Source organism: Fusarium venenatum (genome assembly GCF_020744135.1).
Source record: "Fusarium venenatum strain MPI-CAGE-CH-0201 chromosome Unknown EDB82scaffold_2, whole genome shotgun sequence".
Lineage (NCBI taxonomy): Eukaryota > Fungi > Ascomycota > Sordariomycetes > Hypocreales > Nectriaceae > Fusarium > Fusarium venenatum.
The window spans coordinates 648,131-674,102 of NW_027072130.1; the positions used below are offsets into that span (position 1 = coordinate 648,131).

Genomic DNA, 25,972 nt, shown 5'->3' on the forward strand with positions numbered 1-25,972 from the left:
CCAGATTCGATCGTCAAAATGGAACACACCATTCCTCGAATCACAGTTACCTCTCCCACCGGTAAACAAATCCCGGTCCTTCTGTTCCCGTTCCCTGGGCAAGGCATCACAGCACAACCATGGGGATTCTTCTCGGACCACCTCACAGAGCCCAAATCATTTACAATCCAAGGAACCTTATTTTGATACCGGCATGCCTGCCTAGATAGATGACATGCCATTTCGTGTGTCGTTCTGACAAAGGGCCCTGGTGCGCATGGGATGCCAGAATTCAAGGCGTTATGACGGCATGGTAGTCGAGATGATGATCTCGATGGTACTATTCTATCTCTCCAAATCGTTCCATGGTGATATTTTGCGAGGCTTTCATGCAAAGAAGCTTGCTGTGTGGACCTGAGTGTACTTCTAACATTAAGTCAACACTCTTCTTTTGTCGACTGGTCATGTCAGAACATGGCATCCTCCCACAATGATCGTGTCCAACTCACCTCAATATCCATTCACATGTCTCGATTGAGACGCTGAAATGTAGATCTGGGTAGATCTGCACGGCAGTTGTAGCATAGCGCGACGCTAAGGCAAGATTGAATGCGAGATGAAGTGGTGCCAAGGTGCATATTCGCTTGGCCTCTCTTATCTTGATCTTACTCAAATCTCCAATTGACTCCAAGATCAACACACACACGACAGACAAGCAACTCGCTGAGCACATCACTTTTGTGCATATGAACAGTCGATGTCTACTCAACATAAATCATGTGTATTCTATTTATTTCATAACCCATTAAATCTTTGGCATACCCAACGGAGCAGCTATCAACCCCCATCTCCTCGCCGTCTCATCCCTTGGCACAACACCCATATCTTCTATCGCTCTCGTATTCACAAACCCAGGACCACCACTCTCCCAAGTGTGATCCCTCCAGCTTCCCAACGTAGGCCACATCTTTTCTCTCACAATCCTCTCAATCTTGGCTTTACGCTGTGTAGCTTCTTCATCGCCTACAAGTCCAACCACACTCGTCCACAAAGCCCATGTCTCTTCTAGCTCATCCACGCTCGACACACCCATCACACTAACACCTAGACGACCTGTATCGCTGGGGTTGAGGTGTGTACCGAACTGTGAGCCTATGTGCGCCCAGTTCTCGAGGGCCCATCGGATAGCCACTTCTTCTAGATGCTCGCCTTCTTCTTGCGCAATGGTGGAAAGCTGGGCGCACAGGTCGCGCAGTTCTGGGGGAGACGGGTGCCAAGCGCGCATAGGGCTGTTGTCGATACCTCGTGTTGTCAAAAGGCCCATACCCAGCATACTAGCGTTGGGAAGACAGTCAACACCAGCAGCCTTGAAGCGATCCAGTAGCGCCTGGTTTCCAAGCTTGTTGTTTTGTATGCAAAAGTTACTGTACGACATGACAGCATCCAAAGGCTCTCCCGTCTCGCGCAAAATCATCTCCGCAAGCGAAGCAAGGGTATCAACAGGGTATCCGCTAATACCAACATATCGAATAAGACCCAGGTCTCTCAATCGTCGAAGCTCGGTAACAGCAGCAAGAACCTCTTCAGGCGAAACGAACTCGACATCGTGGGTGTAGACAAGATCAAGGTACGACGTGCCCAGTCTTTCGAGGCTGCGACAGACACTGTAATTGATCCAAGCGGGAGAATAGTCAAACTCGTCTCCTGCGATGCGACCGGCTTTTGTGATGATGAAGTAACCTTCGCGCGGCGGCGGCGGGGTCAATTTTCGTAGCGCATCACCGAGAAGAATCTCGGAGGGGCCGTAGTAAGGAGATGTATCGAAAGCGAGGATGTTGTGAGCGAGAGCGCGGCCTACGATATCTGTGTAGGGCATTTTTGTAGGGTCGGGATGGTATTGCACGTTGAAGGTGGCTGTACCGAGGATGAGAGGAGGGAGGACCTCGGAGAGAGGTTTTCGTTGGGCCATTTCGAGCATCGAGTACCGAGTATCGTGGACAAAGAGATAACGTCTGGCAAGAAGTAATGGTAGAGAGAAGTAAAAGTAGAGATCGTCAGGGTCCGGATTTATTTTTTAGGTGCGGCGCAATCGGGATAGTGGGGGAAGCTCTTTTTTTTGGTGGAGGGGCAGCGCAAAGCTCGGTTCGGAGCGGTATTGTAGAGGGATCAAAAGAATTAATATCTAAGAGCAAAGAAATCTCTGCTTATCATTATTAACATCTTGCAAAAGATAAACAAGGGTCCATATGTCGGTAATTTCCTTAGGGGTCCTCAATCGAGCGATCCATCATTGACAAGCACGATGGCAGATTAATTGATGAATCATGATGAGTACCGCCGACGGGTCCAGACCAAACCTGAAAGGGTCGAGTGCGCAATTTAAGCATTCAATTGCGTTATTTGTGTCACTGTAACATTGTGTTGACATGTCGTTGACATTGTAATCATGGCATTGTTGAGAGATGTCAATTGGAGTCATGATGAATCTCCAATCGTCATGACTATTACACTAGTTCCATCTTGATTCCATTCCTTCCATGAGTCGGACTTTCTCTCTTTCCGGTCTGGCAAGGATTATTCATGGTCTGAGATGCAGATGCCATCGCCCCATATTCAGCACCACCAAAGATCGACTGTACAAAATTACTAAGCGGGATACGGAAAAGTGGTCATCCTGAGTATCTGAAGAGTAGAGTCGAGTTTCATTCCTTGTTACATACATAAAAACGCTAAACTCCAAAGACAAACAATAGCTCATAGTAACGCCTCGCAAAACAAAACATGTGAAGACCCTTCAGTCAGATGAGCATCTGATGTGTGGTGGTGATGGTGCAGGTGGTGTTGCGATTCACACACGTCGGAGACCACGACCAGAAGAAAAACACCAATCACAAAAAGAACTCGAAGATCCCTCATTGTGAACAAGACAATACCCACCACAGCATTTCTTGCACACCTTTTGCGTCTTCTCAATGCACTCATCACAATTCATCCCACATTCCCAACAACTTCTTGAAACATGTCTCTTAGCAGCTGGAGCGCAACCTCCTCCTCCAAAAGGTTGATAACACGCTTCGCACCACCATTTGTTACAAGTAACACAAAATCGATCACTCAAACATCCCGCGCAGCGCGGTACAAATTCCTCATGGCCTGGTCGTGGCGTCGTGGCCGCCTGCACGGATGACGCCAGGATCGGCGGGGGACTTAGTAGTGGGAGACAAGTGTAGCGCGTCTGAGCTGTCATTACACCCTCTGGAGCTTCACCACAGCCTGCGCAACCGCTGATCGCAAATGTAGCTATAGCTGGGTTGCATGGTGACCGTGCAAATGTTTTACCAAATGCTGGTGAGTTTGCGTGTCGTGGACCTTGGCAGAGGACTGTGTCAAAGGAAATAATGCCTTGACAGGCCAGCATGCACTGCGCCCAGTCATCCATATCATTCGTAGATTCCAGCACGCGGCCTTTTCGAGACCACCATGCGTCCGCATCGGCTTGTTCATCTTTGTGGTCCTCAAAGACGTACAGAGCTTTGAGGCGCGGGGTGTTTTCTGGGCGCGAGCTGCGACAGGCGTATGCTAGTGCGGCGCGCAGCTTTCCATGATTCAGGTTCTGTGCGCCTCTGATGGAAAGCATGCGGACGCTGTAGTTGGGGTCATTGATGATGTCGTGGCATAGCTCGGCCGTAACAGATAAACCGTCGAGGATTAGGGATTGGACATGGACGAGAATGTCTCGTTGTCGTAGAGTAGAGAATATGCCCCTCAAGGGACCTGCGTAGAAGCTGTGACATGTAAGCTGCTGCACTTTGTTCCTCTCACTGGGGTAGGTAATGCGCCGGCTAAAGTGGTCGCAGGACCAGGATGTGATGTGGGTATCGACTCACTCATCTTCAGTCAAGTAGTCCGAAAGATTGACATTATGCCAAACCGCAAGATCCCGCTCCGATTTGTCTTGTGTGTCTTGACAATGCGCAGTCTTGACTCTCGTAAGGTCCAAATGTCGAAAGACACCAGGCGTCTCGTGAAGCAAATACCGAATATCACGACAAGTAGCAGCGAGGTTAAGAAGACCAGACACGGGAAGGTAAGGAAGTGTATGTCTAAGGATCAAAGAATTGTAGAGTGTGTCAAAAAGGGTCGGACCTTGGATCTGGATGATCTCTGCGCGCGTGTGATGGTCGACGATAACTTGGCTCATGTCAGGCTGGCATGAGTATATAAAGTAATGGTGCTGTATCAAAAGAAGAATGAAGATGAGAAGGGAACATTTTGGAGGTTGGGTTGAGGATATCTATATAGACAGACGACATGCCAGTAACTAAAAAGGAAAGGAGCTTCATCCGGGGGACAATTGATCTGTTTGGGTGGGATGGGGGAGACACACAGCCAAGATGGTCTGAGATGAGATTGGATTGGCGAGTTTAACAAAAGACAAACTTCAATTGTATCGCATCTAATCTCAAAAAGGGGTGTGCATATCGACTTGTCCAATGATCTACAGCACGTTGTATCAAGCTTCAAACCTCTTGATACTATTTATTACACAAGAAGCTTGATGAGGATATGATGTTCAATCGCCCCGAGATCAGATGGGCAGATGCAGAGTGGGGGTTACATGTACGGATACTCTCAACAGAGTAAATTCCCGGCTGAACCGGAAAGCCGTAAAAGAATATGTGGTCTGCGTTTTGGAAGGGGGGAATAGGAATAGGCTATAGGAAATCGGCCCGTCAAATGGGGTGGGGGATTGGGATTGGAGACTGGACTGTTGAGAGTATCTCTTTGACAATATGGCATCACCAAGATTTGGGATCTTATCGCAGAGGCGCACCATTCAATACCACGGGAGCTAAGACTATTAACAGGGGTTGTAGTGGTGGTGCGAGGAGAGGAGCTCTGTCATGTAGGGTCCTGACTGGGGTGGTCAGTGTTTTGTTGATCAAATGCGCCAAGAATACAGCACTCTTGTCTCCCCCTTTCTCCTACCTGAGTTAGGTCAGCGGAGGTAAATGAGAAGAGAGATGCTAACTAGACGGCTAAATGAGATGCATTCTTGCATTACTTGAGAAGCTGCATAGTATGTGCTGTGCCGTAGAGCGCACATACACCCCGAATTATAAAGCTGTCCTGATCAACATGTAGATCAATTACAACAGCTCAACAAGCTCGGGGTCCGAGAGACCGCGCCAAGTAAGCCTCACCTATAGCTTCACTTTATTTTTTATTTTTTGTACTGATCAATGATGAACATCCAAGTGGTCTGAAACTTGTCCTGCCAATCCCCATCATCATCGTCATTCTTTTTAGTGGCGTATTTTTAGACCTTGTTTCTGTTTGCGTTTCCGGGGATGGAATGCCGCTTCACCATAACCACCAACCGGCTTCAGCTCTCTACTACTATGTATGTATGCAACCCTCTCTGTGGGGGTAATATGCAGAAACAGAAAACAATACAATATGTGTTTCACTCCCGTTTATGAGACATTATGCATGTAGCAATAGCGGTGTGCAAAGGCCATGATGATCAACTTGTATCGTTTCTATGTTGCGATCGACATGAGATCAAAATGCCAAGACTATGAGTTACAGGCATGGATCTTTGCGTATCCGCATAATACTGAACTTATAAGATTACGAGTAGATAGTCTATTATTCTAGACTGCCACTATTCATTTCGATACAGGTAGGTTAGTAGATAGGTGGCATATATAGCTGGTGACTGCTATCTCCTACCCTGGATGGGGTCTGGGAACATTCCATGTTTTAAGTGCCGTGTCTCACTTCTAGTTTGTAGTCTAATTTTAACCATGTTTTCAAGCTCAAATATTGTCTGTGCTCGAGGCCAATGCGTAGATTGACACTCGATGCTTGAAACAAGAGATAAGGAAGTAGCATTAATAATGTGCTTGCATGATAACAGCTTGTCTCTGGTCAAACAACTATAGGAATATCCATCTCCCCGTTCCTCAAAATCTGGGGTAAGTGTGTCGGACGATCTATTGTCCGCTATCGATAACAGCTTAGTAAAGCAAACAGGCAGCTCAATTCTGATGCGTCTTTCCAGACGATGCTAGAAGAACGTCACCAAATTGGCTGACTGAGCATTGCCGCTTGAGCTTGTTCCTGTCTGTTTATTTGCTTGTTCACATTCTTAATATGTTTCCTCTATAGGTGCTGTAGAATACCTCAATCATACTTTTAATCTGACATCTTCTCATTTGCTACACTTGTCATGACTTAACCCACTACGTAATTGCGTCTAGCCAACCCCACCAAATCAATCACCACTGATCAATTCGCATCGCCTTTTACCTTTACCCAACTACACAACTCCCATCATGGAAGAACCTACACCCTTGCGCTGGTCAAGCGCATTGCCAGTCGTGAACCCCTCTACAATAGCGACCAAGAACCTCCGAGGCGATAAGATCCTTCTCCCTCAATCAGCTCTCGAACAACTCCTCGCCGCCGCACGATCTCGACCTTCGACAACTACCACGCGATCAGACCCATGGTCCTACACATCAACCGACGCCGATAGCGCACAACAACTACCGAACCCGTTGATATTCCGACTCGTGAACCCAAAGAACAAAAATGCTGTGTTTGCGGGTATTAGGGAGTTTTCCGCGACCGAGGGAACAATGGGCTTGAGTCCATGGTTAACTGAAGCTTTGGGTATACAAGAAGATGAATATACGTCCTCAAAAGAAGTTATAGACTTGGAGCAGGACCAGATCGAACTCGACGGTATTCAAATCAAGGTCGAGGCGCGACAATTACCCAAGGGTACATACGTGCGATTCAGACCCTTGGAAGCAGGCTACAATCCCGACGACTGGAAAGCGCTACTTGAACGACAACTACGAGAAAACTTTACGACACTTAGCAAAGGGTCAATGATAGCAGTCAAGGGCGCCCACGGGCAGGAGTTCAAGCTTCTCGTGGACAAAGTTGCGCCTGAAGGAGACGGCATTTGCGTGGTGGATACAGACCTCGAAGTCGATATCGAAGCTTTGGACGAGGAGCAAGCGCGAGAAACACTACGACGAATAATATCTGAACAGAAAGGATCGACAGGTAGTTCGACAGGCGGCGAGATTGATGTCTGGAAGGCCGTTGATGGACAAGTTCTTGAGGGCGGATACGTTCATTACACGCTTCCTTCATGGAACAAATCACAACCTCTGGCCATCGAATTGAATACCGGCGAAGACGACCACGCGATTGATTTGTTCGTTTCGCCAAAGAGTGCTCGACAAAGGGCTCTGCCACGGGAGGATGTTCATGTCTTTGGTGACTTTTCACCTACCATTAACGGCGTCAAGAGGATTGTGATAAGTCCTACCAATGTCGAGCTCGAGGGCGTAGAACAGATTGCGATATCGGTACATGCGTATAAACATCCAGATGCTATGGATGGGCCTGAAAAGACGTCGCAGTATACGTTGCGAGCGAAAGTGTATCTACCAGACGAACACGACGGGCCGAACGGAGCATCAAACGGGACCAACGGTCAAGAACACTCACCTGATGATGAGCAGTGTAGCAATTGTCTGCAATTTATACCCAAACGAACAATGATGCTACACGAGAACTTCTGTCGAAGGAACAATATTGTATGCCCTGGTTGTAAAAGCGTCTTCAAAAAGGGTTCTCTAGAATGGGAGGCGCATTGGCATTGTGAAAAGGACGACGCGTTTGGTAACTCGACAACAAGCAAAGAGAAGCACGACTATGTCTTTCACACAGAACGGCAATGCCTCAATTGCGAATTTACGACAAACTCGTTACCTGACTTGGCGAGACACTGCACAAGCGTGTGTCCCGGCAAAATAATCCTTTGTCGTTTCTGCCATCTCGAAGTCCCTCAAGAAGGAGACCCTTTCAACCCCAGTCCAGAAGTCCTCATGTCTGGCTTAACAGCCCATGAACTAGCAGACGGCACACGCACAACAGAATGTCACCTATGCGATAAAATCGTTCGTCTAAAAGACATGGAGACACATCTCAAACATCACGAACTCGACAAAGTATCCCGTCTCACACCACCAATATGTCGCAACGCAAACTGCGGTAGAACAATGTTTGGCGTCGGATCAAGAGGTCAAGTCCGTCAATCCCCATCCGAAGATCAAGCCTCCAACGACATTGGTCTTTGTTCAATTTGTTTCGGACCATTATACGTCAGTATGCACGATCCCGAAGGCAAAGCCCTCAAACGCCGCATCGAAAGACGTTATCTAGGTCAACTCATGACTGGTTGTGGAAAGGCACACTGCGCGAATGAGTGGTGTAAGACAGGGCGCGTGAATGCAGGTCTTGAACCCAAACCTTCGAGTGCGAGGGAGGTGTTGCCGTTGGTGAAGCCGTTGCTGGGTGATGTTATGGATATGAGCAAGGTGTTGTATTTTTGCACGGATGAGGGGAGTCAGAGGGGGAGGAAGTTGGCCGAGATGATGGCTAGTGAGGGAGTTTGGGATGTTGAGTGGTGCATTGCTGCTGCGGAGACTGAGAAGGGGAGTTTGGATAGGATGAGGGACTGGTTGCAGGCTTGGGCGCCGACGAAGTAGAAGGTTTATGATGAATGATGATATGAAGAGTATAGAGATAGAAATCACAATTAGAGCAAGTCACGATCTACATAATGCCAGTACTTGACAACATCACACAGGAATTACTCAAGTTATAATATGGCGCCCAGATTTTGTTTCTCATGCAAAGCAACGTCAATACCATCTGTTTCATCGTCCAATTTGTTCATCAATCTCTAAAATTTCGGTGAGAAGCCAGAGCCAAGGTGAAGGTGAAACAAGGCACATTGATTGACCTTGTTTTTTCCTGATCTGTCTAGGTTCAAGGATCCTAGTAGACCCATGTTTTTCATATTCTAATGACGGCTCATGACGTTGATTGAGAATTGCGAGTCAGGGCTGACGTTGCAGATCGTTGACTTTGTAGATCAGTCAAAGAAATACTTGAGAAAAAGAAGAATATTGCTCTTATCGTGACAGGAAATTGGCTAAAATGATGCTTGTAGATAAGCCTCGTGTAGCTGGAAATTGGTTTACTTCCCTGCTAACGTTGGCATGGATGAATATGACCACGATATCATACCCAAAAAAAAAAGTTCCACGCCAAAAAGTTTAGTAGCTTACTTTAACTCCATAGCTTACGACGCTTGTACATACCCAGTTGCATTGAGATGGTTCCTTTGACGTGGACACCACATCATATGCAAAAGAAATTAATGCCTCTTTTTCTTCTACTCTGTAAATAGTAGCATGAATCCATTCTTCGGCTTTACTCCTTGTCTTGTTATTAATTTTCCGCTGTCAGCAAGGAAATAGCTTCACGCTACCCCGCTATTGGATCGGATTCAGCGTTAGGAGGTACCTAAGCATTTACCCGCCCGCCTGGCTCACGGGCTCCAGTATCCGAGTTCAAGTCAGGCCCAGACTCTTTTTCAATCTTGGGACAGACGAAATTAACAAGCCAGTTTATACGACTGTAGTCTAATATCCTGTGCTTTTATTTTTAGTCACTAAAGCTTAGGCCAACTGTATGTTACCCGAGGCGCTATAGCCCTGGATCTTCTGTTCTTGGGGGGCTTGTTACAGCACATGAGGCAGGTGCTTATCCACCCGACCTCTTCCCTCCCTCCCCCAACCTCCACTGCATTGTTACGGTTACTATTTGCTTCTTTTTCCCCAATCATCATCAACAACATCCGTTATCGCTCAACTGTCATCATCCTCAACTTGGGCCAACGCATCTCATCAGCACCAGCGCGACTCTACAGATCATACCTGATAGGCTCCCGCGAGATGCCCTCTGTGGTCAAGAGTCCTTGACTGACCTGGACAGACCCCAGTCGTCTGACGCCCCTCCCCCGTTTCCATTTCCACTCTAAGCTATCGCGGGACATCCGGTAACCGTTTGACTTATCAAGACAAGCTCAATATTGAGTCTCGATATCGCGCAACTTACGACAACACAACACAACGCATGCACGCAATTCATCAATCTGTTCCAACTGCATCTTCTTTTTTCTCCCCAGCATCTCCATCGATTACGTTGACAACCCTCGGCCTAGGCTAGACGCCAGATAAGACCAACCCAAGTGCGCGATCGCGCCATACCACCCACCTGCTTCGTCTCTCACAATTCAGCATGGGTAACTCGAGCACAAAAGAGTCTCGCCCCGAAGGCGACGCCTCTCGACGTTATTCCCAACCGCTCGATCCTTCTATTCGCGATCATCTCCGAGAACGACAAGATAACAGATCAAGTCGCCGTATCAGCAGAGCCGAAATCAACATCTTTGGCCTCGGCCCAAGCTCTTCCCGCAACCGCGAGCAACAAGATGCCCCCTTTGAACGTCGCGAAACTAAGCAAGAGCGCGAGGCGAGGAGGTTAGAAAGGGAGCGTGTGGCCCGAGCGAAAGAACGGGAGAGGAGTATACGTGAAGAGCACGTTGATGGAGGTTATCTGGTAACGTTGGGTACCTATACTGGTACTGAGGATTTTAGTAAGCCTGTCGTGAGACAGCTACAGGTACGCTTTTCTGCTCTTATCCTTTGTCTCAATAAGCTGACATTGTACAGGTCGAAAGAAAGCTTGCGCCTTTCTGGCGAGGCTTGAATGATTGGTCCTCAAGTTGGGCTGAGCATCAACTTATTGCTGCTGCTCGTGGTCTTCCTATTCCTCCCGCCGATGCGCCGCCCGACCCAGAGCTTATCCCTCAACCAGCAGCAGCAGAAAACCCATCCGCATCCAACAACAACCTACAGAATCTGACTGTCCCAATGGGGCCCAGAACGCTTTCTGCGGCATCAGATCGTAGCGGGTCCAACACAGGGTCGGCTCTTCCCTCGCCATCCACGGCTGGACCGGGAAAGACAGCTTTCAAGCCCCGAGCCAAAGCTCTTGCAGCTGCCCTCAGTGGAGGCTCGAGAAATGCTTCGTCAACCGACTTGAGTCCCAAGGAGGTTTCTCTACCATACGATCCCTTTGTCAACGGCCAGCCTCTCGAGGTTTTCTTGTACAAGGATGCTGATGAGTGTCCTATCTGTTTCTTGACATACCCACCTTACTTGAACCACACCAGATGTTGTGACCAGCCTATCTGCAGTGAATGCTTTGTTCAGATCAAGCGCACTGATCCCCATCTCCCCGAGCATCATCCCAACGGCGAAGCTCGAGACCCCAACGAAGGACTCAACGCTGACGACCCTCCCGAGATGCTCATTTCAGAGCCGTCCGCCTGTCCCTACTGTCAACAACCTGAATTCGGTGTCACCTACGAACCTCCCCCTTTCCGACGGGGCCTTGTATTCTCGGGCAATCCTCCACACAACACAGCCATGTCCTCGCAGACCTCGTTAAGCAGTACTCTTCAGACTCCTCCTATACCCGGCCGTCGACGCGCACATAGTTTGTCTGCGAACGCGCCGAATGTTATAACGACTGACCGTGTACGTCCCGATTGGGCAGCGAAGCTTGCAGCAGCACGGAACCACCAAGCACGCAGAGCGGCTGCTGCCACCGCTCTCCACACAGCTGCTTTTCTCATGGGAGGAAATGAGCAAAGAACCATACTCCGAGCACCCAGACTCGGTCGAAGAAATACACGAAACCTAGACACCGACGGTAACAATGCTGGTTCCAGTGGGCAGACCCAGACTCAGGACGGCGCACAAGATGAGGGGCCAGAACCCGGAGCTAGAGGCTCTTCGCGGAACGGCACAGGACGAAGGAACCGTATGGAGGAGCTTGAGGATATGATGTTCATGGAAGCAGTCCGTCTGTCCCTTGCGTCTGAGGAGGAACGGAAACGAAAAGAGGACAAGGCCATCCGAAAGGAGACCAAGAGACGAGAAAAGGAGGAGCGCAAAGCGGCCAAGAAGGGCGGCAATCCCTATAGCGGAAGCGCCAGCGGAGCCAGCGCCAGCAGTTTGTCTCTCGGTGGGCTGGGACGTCGACGTGGCAATAGTACTGCCAGCAATCTACGTGTGGAAGCGACCATGTCGAGAGCTTCGCAAGCGTCGAGTAACCCGGACTCACCCGCAGAACCAAAGGCGAACGACAACACTGGAAAGGGCAAGGAGGTTGATCGAAGCACATCAGATACGCAAGCCGGACCAGCTTCATCGTCGAGTTCTCTGCCGCTACCGTCTGGCCCTTCGCGAGGGGGTTCACATTTGAGACAAATGAGCAATGCTTCTTCAGCGGGATCTTCTGTCAACGATAGTCCCGTTGGTACATACACTGGACCTGACTACCTTGGCACTGGCGCTGATGAGGGTCCTCGGTCTAGTGGACTGAGCCTCGCCTACAGCGATGATGGAGAACGCGATGGTGGAAGTGCTGGCTCTGAACCCATGTTCAACTTTAGCAGCTTGGCTCAGATGGTTGGTGCTGATCTCGACAGCGGTTCCTTGCGCCATGACGAAGGAGAGTCCCCCGACGGAACAGGATATGCCCGACCATTATCACAAGTGAAAGAGGATGATAAGGAAGATGCAGAGGCAGAACACGTTGAGGGTGTATCACCTGCTCAGATCGAAGTTATTCCCAGCAGTGGCCTAGCAACACCAGCAGTTATGGTCACACCAGAAACTCCAGCCCCGGCAGATGATGCAGAACACGAGGATAAGCAACTCGGACACTCACAGCTGCCGATACGCACACACCAACCTGCCACAGAGCAGAAGGATGTTTAGATGGGAGCTGTACCATGGAAGAGGGGAGTCTGATGTGTACAGGCGTTTTTAAGACATGAAGTAAGATGGAAGCACGTATGAAGATTGAGCAGTTTGTACTTTGTATAAGGTAGCGCTGTATGTAGTAATGGTTGCAAATAGCGGGCATACATATGCCATGATGAGAATTATTTAAACATTTCGTTTCGATCTGAGTGATTGTCGTGTCTTGTAACTATACTTTAATCCATTTCTCGTATCGGCTCTATGCCTTCTTGACTTCAACCTTGAACTTTTCCATCCACTCACTAAACTCATCACTCTCCCCCTCCCAACCAATCTTGAGAACCTCACTCACACCAACAGCACTCTCAAAGCACTCCTCCATAAGCTTATCAATCTCCTCACCATCCAATTCGTAAAAGGCTTCTGCCAAATCACCAAACTTGTCTGGTAATCCAGCCAACACATTCGCAGTGCTGTCCAGCTTACCGGGCATATCTCCCTTTGTAGTATCCTTGGGCAGTTTCTTGAAACGGCGCTTCGAAAGGGCTTGGTATAAGAGAACTACCATTCGTAGACGCTTGAGTGTTGAATCGAGACGAGGGCGGATTTTATCAGGGTCGGAGCGGGGAATTGTAGATGAAGAGTTCATCATTTCGTCGAGGATTTCTTGGTTAGAAAGTGAGGCATCGTTCATCTTTTCCGCGAGATCATCCACTTCATCTTCATCCTCATCATCCTCTTCTTCCCCCCACTCTTTTAATTCCTCCATGACATCCTTGAGTGTATCTCTCCACTCCTCAGCTTTCTTGACAAAGAAACCTCCAACTCCCATATTTGCCAATGCAACGACTTCATCGCACGCAGACCACAACATACCCGTCAGCGCAAGACTTCCCGAACCACTATCCCTCCCCACACCAGAAAGAATCTTTCCATCCTTTGGAACACGGTTCAAAAGGTTTAATAATTCTGTTAGAACCTTTTGAGCACGATATGCTAGTTCTTTTCGGACAACAGAAGTGTAGAGTTTCGTCTCGCAGGCTTGTACGGCGGAAGCGAGGCCTGGAATAGGACCCTTGACGAGTTCGCGGACGACGGTGGTGAGAGCGCTGGGTGTGAAGGGTTCGTTGATGATGAGCAAGGAGATTTTTGTGCCGTGGGCGCGGATGAGGGAGGAGCAGTCGCGGGCTAGAGCGAGAGCGTCGATATCTGTTGTTTCGGTGGCGGAGGGGGTTGTTGGGTTTCGTTGGATGGAAGTTAAGACTGATTGGAGTTGTTGGATCAGAGTTGATGCAGTTGTTATGAGGGTTTCGAGGGCTTGTCGAGCCTCTTCTTCTGTTGGAGTGGCGGCCATGATGATATTCGTAGTGGTAGACAGTAAGTGAGTGGTGTTGTGAAGATGATGCGTGGAGGGGCATTTTCTTGTCTTTTTTTCTCATCCCCCACCTCTAGTGCCCTCACCCCGCGGATCAAATTCCGTTCCCTCTACCGAGAATTTACCGCCCAGGGGCCTCTCCCCAGAAGCGTCAGAAGCTCAAGGAGTTATTTCAGTGGAGACCTCACCCCGGTTCATCGTAAGTAGCTGACCTGGCCATTTACCTTTCATCATACCGACTCTCTCTTTCTACACTTCCACAAACACAAACCAATCGGCAACAAAGATGCAACATCCGAATTCTGTAGCGCTTCTTAGCGCTATATACGCTTTTACACTGGCAGCTGCTGGCGGCGTGCCTAGAGGTGTCGGCCCTGAATGTACGCACTTTCGTCTGAAGCTATCTCCAAAAGCTAACAGATCTAGTCGTTTCTCACTACGAAGGCAAGGAGGAGTTTTCTTGCATCACCAACGCTGCTATTAAGCTCAGTCTCGATCGAATCAACGATAACACGTGCGATTGCCCCGACGGCTCCGACGAACCAGGTACCGCTGCCTGTGCCAACATCGATCCTCTTTCCCCCGAACAACCTCTCGCCGGATCCTCCTCTGGCACTACCAACACGACCAATGCTCTTCCTGGATTCTGGTGTGCCAACAAGGGCCATATTGGCATGTATGTGCCTTTTCTCTACGTCAACGACGGTGTGTGCGACTACGAGCTCTGCTGCGATGGTTCAGAGGAATACGGTGGTGTCGGCGGCATAAAGTGCGAGAACAAGTGTGCAGAGATCGGCAAGGAGTACAGAAGATTAGAAGACGAGAAGAAGAGGGCTATGCAAAATGCGGCTAAGAAGCGAGCTGCTATGGTCACTGAAGCAAAAGATCTTCGACAAAAGGTCGAGAACAAGGTTGCCGACCTCAACAAGGAGATTGCCACCCTCGAGGCAAAGAAGGAGGATCTTGCGCAGAAACACCACGAAGCAGAACAACAAGATAAGGGCAAAGTTGTTCGCGGAGGTGACGAAAACGGCGGTGGAAAGCTTGGTGTTCTCACCGGATTGGCCAAGACACGCATCAATGAGCTTCGCGATGCTCTCGACAATGTCGTCAACCAACGTGATGTTCTCAAGGAGCGAGTCGGTGAGCTCGAGGAGCTTCTTACAAAGTTCAAGACCGAGTATAACCCCAACTTCAACGATGAGGGTGTCAAGGCGGCTATTCGGTCGTACGAGGATTACTCTGCTCGTCAGGCGGCGGCTGTTGATGAGGTCATTCCTGATGAGGATATCTTGAGTGTTCTTAAGGAGGATAGTGAGAGTAATGGGATTAACTGGAGTGAGTTTGAGGAGGGTGAGGGAAGTGATACTGATATCCGTAAGTCAACCACCACATGAAGTATGACGCTTTGCTAACATCTCCAGTCTACAACTTTGAGGCTTACCTTCCTACCTCTGTCCGCTCTTTGATCCACGGTACTCTCGACTCCATCCGTGTTTGGGCTATTACCAACGGTATGCTCGCCGACAACACCACCCCCGGCAAAGAATCCACCCTCGTCCGCGCCGCCCGCGAAGCTCTCGAAGCCGCCAACCGCGACCTCACCGACAAACAAACCTCTCTTTCAGTTGAACAAACCGACCTGAACACAGACTACGGCCCAGACGACATCTTCCGCGCCCTCAAAGGCAAGTGTGTTTCTCTCGAAGCAGGCGAATACACCTACGAGCAATGCTGGCTAGACCGAACCAAGCAAAAGTCCAAAAAGGGACACGGACAAAGCAACATGGGTAACTTCAAGCGTATCGATCGCGAGATGGCCGACGAGGAAGAACGAATCGATGGTAAAAGTCTTGGAAAGGGTGGGAGGATTGTTCTTCGGTATGAGGATGGTCAACAGTGCTGGAATGGACCTCAGAGGAGGACCGATGTTTGGCTTGGTTGTGCTGAGACGGAAGAGCTTTGGAGGGTGAGTGAGAGTGAGAAGTGTGTTTATAGGATGGAGGTTGGTACGCCTGCTGCGTGTGACTTTTCGAAATGGGATGTTGGGACACAGCCTAAGAAGCCACGGTTTAGAGATGAGCTATAGAGGTGATTTGGGAGGTGATAGATAGCGAGCTGTTTGTTTGTCGATTAGAAAGAATAGAGATCTGTCTATGTTTACAGAGAAAGTGTCTAGTGTCTACATGTTGATTGACTTGAGGGTGGGGTTTATCAGTGAACCTTTGTCAGCTCAGTCTGCAAGAGAGACGAGACCAGAGGGACCGGTCGGGAGGGGTTAAAAGTGCAGTGCACGACAATCTTTATACTGGACAGAATACCCTGCAAAACCCAGTGCTAGGGTCGTGATCCACGCAGGTATTGGGTAGTGCAGAGTTGCATTCATCAGTGGCAGTGTATCAATCCATCGTTTTGCCAGATGGGGAGGGAGGCAGCCCGAGATGCAGTTGTTTGACGACCTCTGAAGAAAATGAAACTAAGGAATGGCATTACAATTCTTTTGTTTTTTGTTCTTTTACTTAATGTCAATTTTCTAAAGAGCAAGAGTGGTGTGGACCGGTCTGTTGTAACCTGTTAGTCTAAGCTGCACTGAAGGAAGGTTGTGTTGTCCAGCCCGTGTGATAATGTGTGACTTGCAGGCAACAACAGTATTCTCGACTTGATCAACTCTTGGGGGAGGTTAAAACTGCAGTGAAAATTCAGGAGGCCGGACATTCACAGTCGGAAATTGAAGTCCATGATCTCTTATTTGACCCTCAGAAGGGACTAAAATTGCAGTGAATATCCCTTGTCTCTCCCATGGTATCGATGCATGATAGAAGTGATGCCTACCAGGACGTTGTTGACGGCACTGTATTGGGTAGAGTTGTATCAGTGACAGTGTATTAACCTGTCAGTTTGTCTGGAGAGAGGGAGGCAGCCCGAGATACAGTTGTTCGACCTTGAGAGAAAATGAAGCAAAGAAATAATTTTATAAATATTTTTTTTGAATAGCAAGACTAGTAGTCTAGTCTGTTGTAGGCTCTGTTGGTTTAAACTGCAGCGAAGAACATGTCCAGAACGTCCGGCAATGTATGCAGCAACGATATTCCCTCATCTTGATCTACTGTTGGGGGATTTTAAATTTGCAGTGCAAGTTTTGTATCCCGAGTGTGACGTGACACTCAGCTGCGACTCTCACTGGAATGCCTGGGAGAGGGTTAAAATTGCAGTGCACCAACTACATGCCAGTTCCAAGGCTGGCTTTTTTAAAATTAGAACACCTTTTAGGAAGAGTTAAAAGTACAGTAAAAGGGCGATGCGCCCGAGTCTGGGGGCAAGGCTGGCTTTCTCCACAGCTAGTTGCGCTTACTGGATACTGCTGCAATCTCTTAGCGAGACTTGGACGCAGTGGATGCTCTTCGGTGTAAGTACACAAGTGGAAATTACCACTCAGACCTGGGAACAGGCAAACGGCCAACTTTGACAAGAAATGATTCTCAAGCAGCTTCCAGTACCATCTCAAATTCCCCTGGTAGCTAAAAATATCAGTATAAAGGAAACATCTCCAATTCGCTGCCAATCCATTGTTCTCCCAGACGCCCATTCTCATATGTCCCTGCATCTAGCGGCAGGCTTTCCTCGGGCTTTCTTGGTTGACCTTTCGAGGGGTTAAAATTGTCATGAAGAATGATTGTCTCGACCCATGAACCAGATACTGTTGTAGCTTGTCAGTCCCACCCATTGTGGGCGGACATAGTTGCTCAACCTCTCTGTGTGGAGGACCCACGAGGTGATATCCCGTCCAGATTAACTTTCTGAGCACTTATTAAGGCCGATTTTCTCAAGAATGAGAGCAATATAGGCTACTCTGTTATACAGTAATGGTCCTTCTCTCCTCCCGGCCCACCTACTCTTGAGGGAGGTTAAAAATGCAGTGAACAATGCGCCTGCATGCATATATGGGGCACCGGTGTGTATGTTGGTTCTAATCCTTCACTGCAGTTTAAACCCCCTTCCAGGTTCCCATATTCCAGTGAGAGCTTACGGCAGGAGATTCACTGCAATTTAAGTCCCCTCTGAGGGTCGAACAAAAGAATGGCCTGCCCGCTTCAATTAGCAGGCCTCACTCCAACACGAGCTGCACTGCAATTTTAATCTCCCCAAAACGAAGATCAAGACGAGAGAAACACCGTTTCTACCTGCCTGCGAGGCGCACATCATCACACGTTCTGGATAGCATATCCTCACTATAACTAGCTTGAACTGACATAACCCAGGTACAATAGGTTGGTCCATATTGCTCTTGCTTTTAAGAACGTTGGCTTTGAGAAATGCTTATGAAGCCGATCTGGAAGGGATACCATCTCGTGGTATCCCATGGTTGGAGGACCCGTACCCGAATATAATATCGCATAGGTAAATATTCGCTGCAAATTGATGACTGCCATGCACGCCAAATGCATGGTAGCTATGCCTGGGACGCACGGGATGATGTCCCCTCCATTATTTTTCAAGGCAAGTTGACCAAATGTGTCCCTGCCAGGTCTCGGAATCCCAGTGAGAGCTGCAGCTCATCCAATGCAATTATAGTCCCCGCCCCTTATAACTAGAGCTTCAACGAAACTGGATGGATTGTCCCACCGCTTTCCTCCGTCCCAGTTAACCTTGAGAGAGGTTAAAATTGCAATGCAAGCTCGACGTATTTACATACCTAGTATATAGGGTAGGCTGGGTGACGGGGAGACAATAAGATAAGATAGAGAGATAAGATAAAACTAAAGAAAAAAGTTAGGACGCCAAATATGCCAAACACGTTGTTCACGAAGTCGTTGCGCTCGGTCAAAGTATTAATGGCACTGCCCGTCGTAATTATGTCCTGCTAATTATATTACAGGTATGTATTAGAGGTAGCAAAAGTAGTATGAATGAACAAATCCCATTAATGCTTTGTAGCATTGCAGGAAAAGCTAGTTATATTATGAATAGTGCTGCAGAATGCGCTTAGTCTATCCCAATGCATAAGCAGACCACAGAGCTCGTTATGCGGCTCTTGCGGGAACAAGGAGACACTGATCCTTTGGGCAAAGACTGGATGAACCGTTTTATTGTGAGATATGAATAAATCTAAAGACTTCAAGGAGGAAGGTCTGGAGGGAATCAAATGAGCGTCATTGCGTCAGAAGCTGTGAACACGATGTATCAAGTAATAAGCAACCCTGCGTTTATGAAGCGTAAAGATGCCGATTGGATCAACTAAGCCAACCAGCCCCATCCAACCACCCAGGTCAACGACGCTGGCCATGTTGACCAGATCAATGAAATCAGTCAGGTCAGTGAGGTGGATGAGGATAATAAGAGCAGTGGGGCGATGAAGTCGAGCTAGAGTCTGAGAATCCTACTAGACTAGTATGATGTAGCAGGTTCATTCCAGTCTTTAAAAGTCAATATTACTGAAGGCTAGACTAGCATAGAGACGGAAAAAGAGAAATTATTCACAGACAGTAGAGCAGCCATAAAGATTCAAATAAACTTTATAAAGCGTTGATATATAATAGTCTAATACTTATCGGACACTGGACGAGATATCATAGTAGTAGCCCAGCTACATATAGTTATAGACTAATAATTAATTATACAATTATAGCCTACTATTATAGAGCCGTTTTTTTCGTTTTCTTTTTTTCTTTTTAGATATAACATAATTAAAAGCATTCTACTCCGATATCTATACAATTACCAATGTTAGATTGTAGTAAAGACTTGCCGCCGGTGTCGTTCTGGACGGCGTCGCCGAGCCGTTTGAATGAGTCGTGATTTATTCTGGTGACACTCAATTGGATAGAACTAACCAATATGGCGTTTAGGTTCAACAGCCAATGGCGACCCCGCTTGCTTCTGGCCTACGAGACTGAGGGTATATTAGAGAGGCCCCAAGATTTAAGGGAGCTCAGGAATAATTTTTCACTGAAAAGAAGACCTGTCTTCATATTGGAATACGACACTATCCAGCAGCTACCCTACTACGACTGTATCACTCCTTTCAGTGTGTGTGATTTGGGCCTTGACTCGTTTTCTCCTCTATCAACTGAAAATAATCCACGTCAGAAACTATGACCCTTTATAACCCGGCCGACATGTCGAGACGAAATGATCAATATGATTGTGCGCATCAACGCTTTTCCAGGAATGCACCCTCAGCCAACAAAGAGCAAACACCTCATCCTCTCCATCAACACACAGAGCGCACGCACCGAGTCGCAGCCAACGAGTAAGTACCGTCTTATCTGGACCCTTTTACTGTCGCTTACTATCGTAGGAGAACGAGTGGCCCTCTTCGCCTAGACACCGAACGGAGTCTCGAGATATGGGAGACGAAAACCCTTAACCTGACACCGCATTTGTTGTTTTTGTTGTACTGGCTGATGTCGGTGCTTACCATGGTAGTAATCTTCAAGCTGGCGATTGAAGTTACTACTATATATTTCTACGGAATTAAATACTATGTCGTTAGGGCTAAGGGATGGTAGGGGATTTGACATTGTATTTGTTGCCAGATTAGAATAGAAGTATAACTCTCTATCAAGACAGTAGAATAAATAGTCTGAGATACTCGGTCTTATATGCTAATTATTCTTCCTTCTATTCTATGTTATTGGAATCCTACTTTTTTTATAAATGATATCCTATCTAGGTATCTTAGATGACTTCATGGATAATTGCTAAGGTCGACTTTCTCAAGAGCCTAAGCAATGTGAGCTACTCTGTTAATGCAAGCTACGATGGATATGACACCTGGCACGTATAACATTGTGTATGTCTATATCCTGTAACGACCTTTCCCCTCACCTCGATTTACCTGTGGGAGAGGTTAAAAATGCAGTGCAAAGCTTTCATGGCTGGGTAGTGGCGCAGTAATTGTAACTGAAGTCCATTGTTTGTTCAACTCTCAGAGTGGACCAAAATTGCAGTGAATAAATGTAATGTTTGCATTATCTGGTGGTCTGTCACACCTGGGAGAGGGTTAAAATTGCAGTGTAGAGCCCCTCATTTAACTTAAGGAGCAGCAGAGACAGAGACAGGCTGACAGGTGACCTGTAATTGTAGACATTGTTACTGGCAGCCCAGGATACAGCTGTTCAACCTCTGGACAAAGGAACTCCAGAAATGGCATCCCCTTAGAATGATGTTTTTGACGTTTTCCCCAACATTAACTTTCTCAAAAGCAAAGGCACAAATTAAGTCATCCAATGTATTCGACAAATAGTGTTTTAGCCCCATTGCAGCCACATCATGTAGTAATCCAGAATATATTGCTTCTCCATATATTGATAGTGCTGCCCAATTGACACCTAAGATGCAAGACTGGGCCAAAGTAAAGAGTACCCAACGTGGGATTATCTATTAATACATACCGCTGAAGAAAGACGAACAAAATACTTTGAGTAACTTATACATCCCCTCCATCATGGCCTTAGTGAGTGTCATGACGGACAATTTGTGCTCCGTATGCTCCCATATCGACTTTGATAACATTGCCCTCCAAGCAAAGCCTTGCAATGGTGATTGTGATAACTCGGGTTCAGTGTCAGAAGATGGCTTTGACGACTCGGGTTCTGCGTTGGAAGAGGGATTAAGTGACTCGGATTCCAACTCGACTGGATGGTGTACCGAGTCTGGCTCAGACTCAAGCGAGCTATCAGAGTTTGATACAAAGCTCGGCACAAATCACGAAATATCCCTTCGCACGAACCAATGCATCCTTTGCAGGCTCATAGATCGACATATCCGACGCCTTTATCCTTCGTCTTCTGGGCACGTCACTTTGCGTGCTAGAAAGAATCTAGTCATCTCGTCACTACCTGCTGATACGAAACTTCAACATACTCACACAACTACTGCGACTATCGAATACAGGCATAATAATGAAGATGGTCCCCAGACCCACATACCAGGAACCTGGCAGGTCAGTAGAGTCTTGGACCTTCAGTCGCTCCGCCATGCTTCTCCCGCAAGCGATACTAGGCAGCAAACTCCCCAATCTCTCGTTGGAGGTCGTATTATTCCTGACAAGGTGGACTTTGAACTTTTGAGAAAATGGCTCAAGCTCTGCAAAGACAATCACGACGGTACGTGCTCTCACAGCACTCAATCCCCAGGCAGCGTTCCAAAAGTCATGCCAGCATTCGTCATAGATGTGCAGAAGGCTTGCATTGTCAAGACACCACCTGACTGCAGCTATGTTGCCTTGAGCTATGTCTGGGGCACCTCAAAGGTCCTCATGCACATGTCAAACAATGCCAACCTGCTTCTTACTACTGGATCTCTCAACACTGAAGACATTCCGAAAACAGTCCGCGACGCAATTTCTGCCACGGCGGGATTAAACGAGCAATTTCTTTGGGTCGATGCGTTATGTATCATCCAGGATGATCCAACTATGAAGATATCGCAGATAGAAAAGATGGATCAGATATATGCTGGAGCTATATTGACGCTGGTTGCTGGTCATGGGGATAGTGCCGCTGTAGGTCTCCCGGGAGTGAACTCTAGGCCTTCCGACTTTCTCCAAGAGGTGCTACATCTGAAGGGCCACACGTTTCTAACTGTGGTCGGAGCATATCGATCACAAGAGGCCAACAACGGAGAGATTGACGGCCCGAGTATCCAGAGTTCAACATGGATACATCGAGCCTGGACAATGCAGGAACTATGTTTCTCCAACAGATTACTCGTCTTTACCGAGAACCAAGCGTTCTGGAGATGCAACAGCAACACCTGGTCCGAGGAGTTGGCACTGGAAGAAGCTCACTCAAATGACCTTGAGATTATGCCATTCGAACTGGAAAAAGGTCTTCCGAAGAACTCGATCAAGGCATCCGATTACTTTAGTCTGTACTGCCACTACTTGCAGGCCTACAGGCGACGAAAGCTCTCCTTCAAATCCGACCTTATCAACGCTTTCCAGGGGATAATTTCAGTGTTTTCTAGAACTCAGAAAGACGAGTACCTCTGGGGCCATCCCAAAGCCTTCTTCTCGGCGTCTTTAGGTTGGATGTATGAGTCTAAGCATATCCGCAACTTTGCAAGCCAAGAGATGACGATGTCTGGCAAGGATATCAAGAATATCGAGTTTCCGTCCTGGAGCTGGGCTGCCTGGGATAATCGAGAGGAGTCAGGTAGAGAGTTGGACTTTTGGAGCTACAGAAGTCTTGGAAGAGGATTTTCGGAACCGTCTACTCCTCATCCGACAATCACGCAGTTCTATGCCGTGACAGGGGAAGGAAACGTCACGGCGATTCAAGAGAATCTATCAAAAGACAGGATGACAAAAACAACAGCGAAAGTCAAGCGACTCCGGTGGCAAGGGCCGGAACGAGATATTCCTGATCAACACGTGCAGAACCTAGCACAAAACTCCAATCTGGTGCCTGGGACATTGATTTTCTGGGCAAGTGTCGCAACCTTGAGAGTCAGGCCTACAGAAGGCTCTCCATCAGAATCCAACGTCTCAGATGATACAGATTCTGATAAAGAACAAAAGGAGGTTACTTACGAGGTTCCAGGAAAGTTCAAGATAACAGGAACGGGTGAGTGGCCTTTTGGTAACCAAGCCCACTTTGAAGCTTGGTTGGGCGGAGAACGCGACGAGAGTTCGTATAAGATTGTACTTCCTGGAGACCCTCAACTTCCTGGGACCTTTTCTGTAGAGTTTGCGGTTGTATACAGACATAAGGGAGCTGTATTTGATGCTGGCATAGACGGGAAACGAAAAGCAAAGTTGATGCTTCTGGCTCTAGAGTGGAAAGAAGGATTGGCGTATAGGATAGGCTTGGGCGAGATCTCGGAGGAGGAATGGGCGAAGATGGGGGATCGAGAATGGAAGCTGATCACCATGAGATAATAAGATACGGAAATAACACAAGACACAAATTAATATATCAAGTATGAGTTCGCTCTGGAACATACACGGTGTGCAAACAGCGACCTATATAGGATATAAGAGAACTCGCTGGCAAAAAGAGAACAGGAGTTCGGGTAAATTTGACCAGAAACCTGGAACTTTATGGCATACGAGATCTCGCTCGACATTCTCTTGGTCGCTTAATTGTTCCATGTCCCTACCACAAAGCCTTTTCTTCGTTATCGACATTTGAAGGAGTTGGAGTTACAGTGCAATTAACACGACCGCAGGGTACAGAACTGGCATGTTTACTGTCTTGATGCGTTCATGAACTTGGGCGACATTGTAATGAAGGACAAATGTATCAACCCTAAGGCTTGGGGAGGGTTATAATTGCAGTGAACACGCACCTAGACACTGCCACCGGCGTCACTTAATATGTAGCCAATGAAGGTTTTGCACGACGTTTCGTTGTCATGCTCCAGAGAGGGCTAAAAGTGCAGTGTAAGTCAAGCAGGACGTGTACAAGTCTATCGCTTTGTTCAAACCTCTGATGGGGTTAAATTTGCAGTGTAGACTCGCCACGGGCAGACTCCGAGGCTTACTTTGAGAAACACGAGCTGGCCATTCTGTCGCGATCCCTGGGCGAGTTCGCGCCGGAGTGAAAGAATACGGATCGCTGTAGAAGAGGGTTGTTTGTCCCACGACTCGGTATGCTCTTTCCGAGCATAGCCGAGGAAGATCACCATCAAGCCCTGAGAAATGGACAAACGGGCAGTTTTGATGAGGAAACAATTATCAAATAGGTTTTTCACTGCAAGTTTAACCTCTTCCAAAGGCTGACCAGATATCTTGGGATTGAACCAACCAGCTCTGCCCTCTTAGTTAACCTTGGGAGGGGTTGAGATTGCAGTGCAAGTTGTGCATACAGGCGAATTCCAAGGCTGACCTATTCATCTTGTCGAAATGCTTTCCTTGAGGGTAAGTGAAATTGCTATTGCCTTGTCCTTGGGACGGGTTAAGATTGCAGTGAAAGCGGCAGCAAGCGGCAGTAAGCGGCAGTAAGCGGCAGTAAGCGACAGTAAGCGGGTAAGTAGAAGTGCCCGATGTTTACTACCTTTGCCATGCTTCAGATAAAGTTAAAATCGCAGTGAAAAATGAAGTGGTTGTACTAGTGCAGTAGTGGAAGTGAGCCGACATCATAGAGTTCAAGCCGTATGAGTCGCGCCTTGGGTGGAAAACCTAGTCTTGAGGGAACCTTAGATATGAAAATTTGTTAATAATTTGGTCTGCGCACAGATTAAACGGCCTAGGCGAAAGCTTAAGTGATCGTAAGAAACACAGCAGTAGTGGAAGTGAGTATTGTTGAACCAGCGGCAGTAAGAATCCAATTATAAGGTTATTGTAATAAAGGTTAATTGAGCACAGGTATCTTGCCATGAGCATCTGAAGTCTCAATCTACCATTCCCTTGCCCACATTGGTACTGCTGGTATTAGTAGGAGAGCATTAATGTATCGTTTAGACCAACTTGGGGGGATTAAATTCGCAGGGCAGGTCATCACCTCATCAATATCCTGAGAAATTCTCTCTATTTTGTTACAGCCTCTTTATAAGTGCTAGTTTTGCAGTAAAGGTCAGCACAAGGCTGACTGTCCTGTGAAGAAAGATAGTTAGTTGCTTTCTGCTCGGGCGTGCCAGCCTTGCATCGGATCAATTTGTGTCTGGACAGCCTGATTAAAATTGTAGTAAGTTGTGAGCGGAATTGTAGCCCATCTAGGGGGTCAGAAAAAACAGCGGAAAGATCTGGGTGGGTGATCAGCGGTTTTTGGTGTAAGCCCTTCCGCTGTTTTTTCTGACCTCGAGGCCCATTACTGACTTGAAGAGCCAAACTGTGAAACCGGTGACGGCGGTTCATCAAGTCAGTGGAACCAACAAACAGCGATGGACCAGTAATAGGATGAGTAATGGGACAACGCCGATCTTTTTCCTTTTCGTGGAACTGATCGTCTGTCTAACTCAT

General features: G+C 47.7%; 8 protein-coding genes across 8 annotated transcripts; 4 read left to right on the forward strand and 4 right to left on the reverse strand.

Moving 5' to 3' along the window:
* Nucleotides 1-456: 456 nt before the first annotated feature.
* EDB82DRAFT_494522 (uncharacterized protein) lies at nucleotides 457-737 on the reverse strand (the record flags this gene model as incomplete). Its single annotated transcript, XM_065608484.1, has 1 exon — nucleotides 457-737. A coding segment is annotated over exon 1 (223 nt), but the record flags the coding sequence as incomplete, so codon positions are not given.
* Nucleotides 738-784: 47 nt separating this feature from the next.
* On the reverse strand, nucleotides 785-1,948 carry EDB82DRAFT_427664 (Aldo/keto reductase family-domain-containing protein; the record flags this gene model as incomplete). The annotated part of the gene is made up of 1 exon (XM_025732974.2): nucleotides 785-1,948. One exon carries the CDS (start codon nucleotides 1,946-1,948, stop codon nucleotides 785-787), a length of 1,164 nt encoding a protein of 387 aa, XP_025583927.2.
* Nucleotides 1,949-2,491: 543 nt separating this feature from the next.
* EDB82DRAFT_443287 (uncharacterized protein) lies at nucleotides 2,492-4,668 on the reverse strand. The gene is made up of 2 exons (XM_025732975.2): nucleotides 3,867-4,668; nucleotides 2,492-3,764 (listed from the first exon to the last, which is right to left on the reverse strand). Exons 1-2 carry the CDS (start codon nucleotides 4,178-4,180, stop codon nucleotides 2,828-2,830), a joined length of 1,251 nt encoding a protein of 416 aa, XP_025583928.2. The 5' UTR covers nucleotides 4,181-4,668; the 3' UTR covers nucleotides 2,492-2,827.
* A 5,266-nt stretch (nucleotides 4,669-9,934) lies between these two features.
* Nucleotides 9,935-12,829, forward strand: EDB82DRAFT_121712 (uncharacterized protein). Its single transcript, XM_025732978.2, has 2 exons — nucleotides 9,935-10,539; nucleotides 10,590-12,829. Exons 1-2 carry the CDS (start codon nucleotides 10,156-10,158, stop codon nucleotides 12,705-12,707), a joined length of 2,502 nt encoding a protein of 833 aa, XP_025583930.1. The 5' UTR covers nucleotides 9,935-10,155; the 3' UTR covers nucleotides 12,708-12,829.
* Nucleotides 12,830-12,883: 54 nt separating this feature from the next.
* On the reverse strand, nucleotides 12,884-14,099 carry EDB82DRAFT_494528 (uncharacterized protein). The gene has a single exon (XM_025732979.2). The coding sequence runs from the start codon at nucleotides 14,044-14,046 to the stop codon at nucleotides 12,952-12,954; it is 1,095 nt and encodes a 364-aa protein (XP_025583931.1). The 5' UTR covers nucleotides 14,047-14,099; the 3' UTR covers nucleotides 12,884-12,951.
* Nucleotides 14,100-14,183: 84 nt separating this feature from the next.
* EDB82DRAFT_494530 (glucosidase II beta subunit-like protein-domain-containing protein) lies at nucleotides 14,184-16,306 on the forward strand. Its single transcript, XM_025732980.2, has 3 exons — nucleotides 14,184-14,447; nucleotides 14,494-15,444; nucleotides 15,492-16,306. Exons 1-3 carry the CDS (start codon nucleotides 14,354-14,356, stop codon nucleotides 16,154-16,156), a joined length of 1,710 nt encoding a protein of 569 aa, XP_025583932.2. The 5' UTR covers nucleotides 14,184-14,353; the 3' UTR covers nucleotides 16,157-16,306.
* Nucleotides 16,307-19,989: 3,683 nt separating this feature from the next.
* On the forward strand, nucleotides 19,990-20,686 carry EDB82DRAFT_535003 (uncharacterized protein). Its single transcript, XM_065609278.1, has 2 exons — nucleotides 19,990-20,317; nucleotides 20,366-20,686. Exons 1-2 carry the CDS (start codon nucleotides 20,160-20,162, stop codon nucleotides 20,574-20,576), a joined length of 369 nt encoding a protein of 122 aa, XP_065464452.1. The 5' UTR covers nucleotides 19,990-20,159; the 3' UTR covers nucleotides 20,577-20,686.
* An 828-nt stretch (nucleotides 20,687-21,514) lies between these two features.
* On the forward strand, nucleotides 21,515-23,992 carry EDB82DRAFT_553672 (heterokaryon incompatibility protein-domain-containing protein; the record flags this gene model as incomplete). Its single annotated transcript, XM_025732982.2, has 1 exon — nucleotides 21,515-23,992. The coding sequence occupies one exon, from the start codon at nucleotides 21,515-21,517 to the stop codon at nucleotides 23,948-23,950; it is 2,436 nt and encodes an 811-aa protein (XP_025583934.1). The 3' UTR covers nucleotides 23,951-23,992.
* Between the last annotated feature and the right edge of the window lie 1,980 nt (nucleotides 23,993-25,972).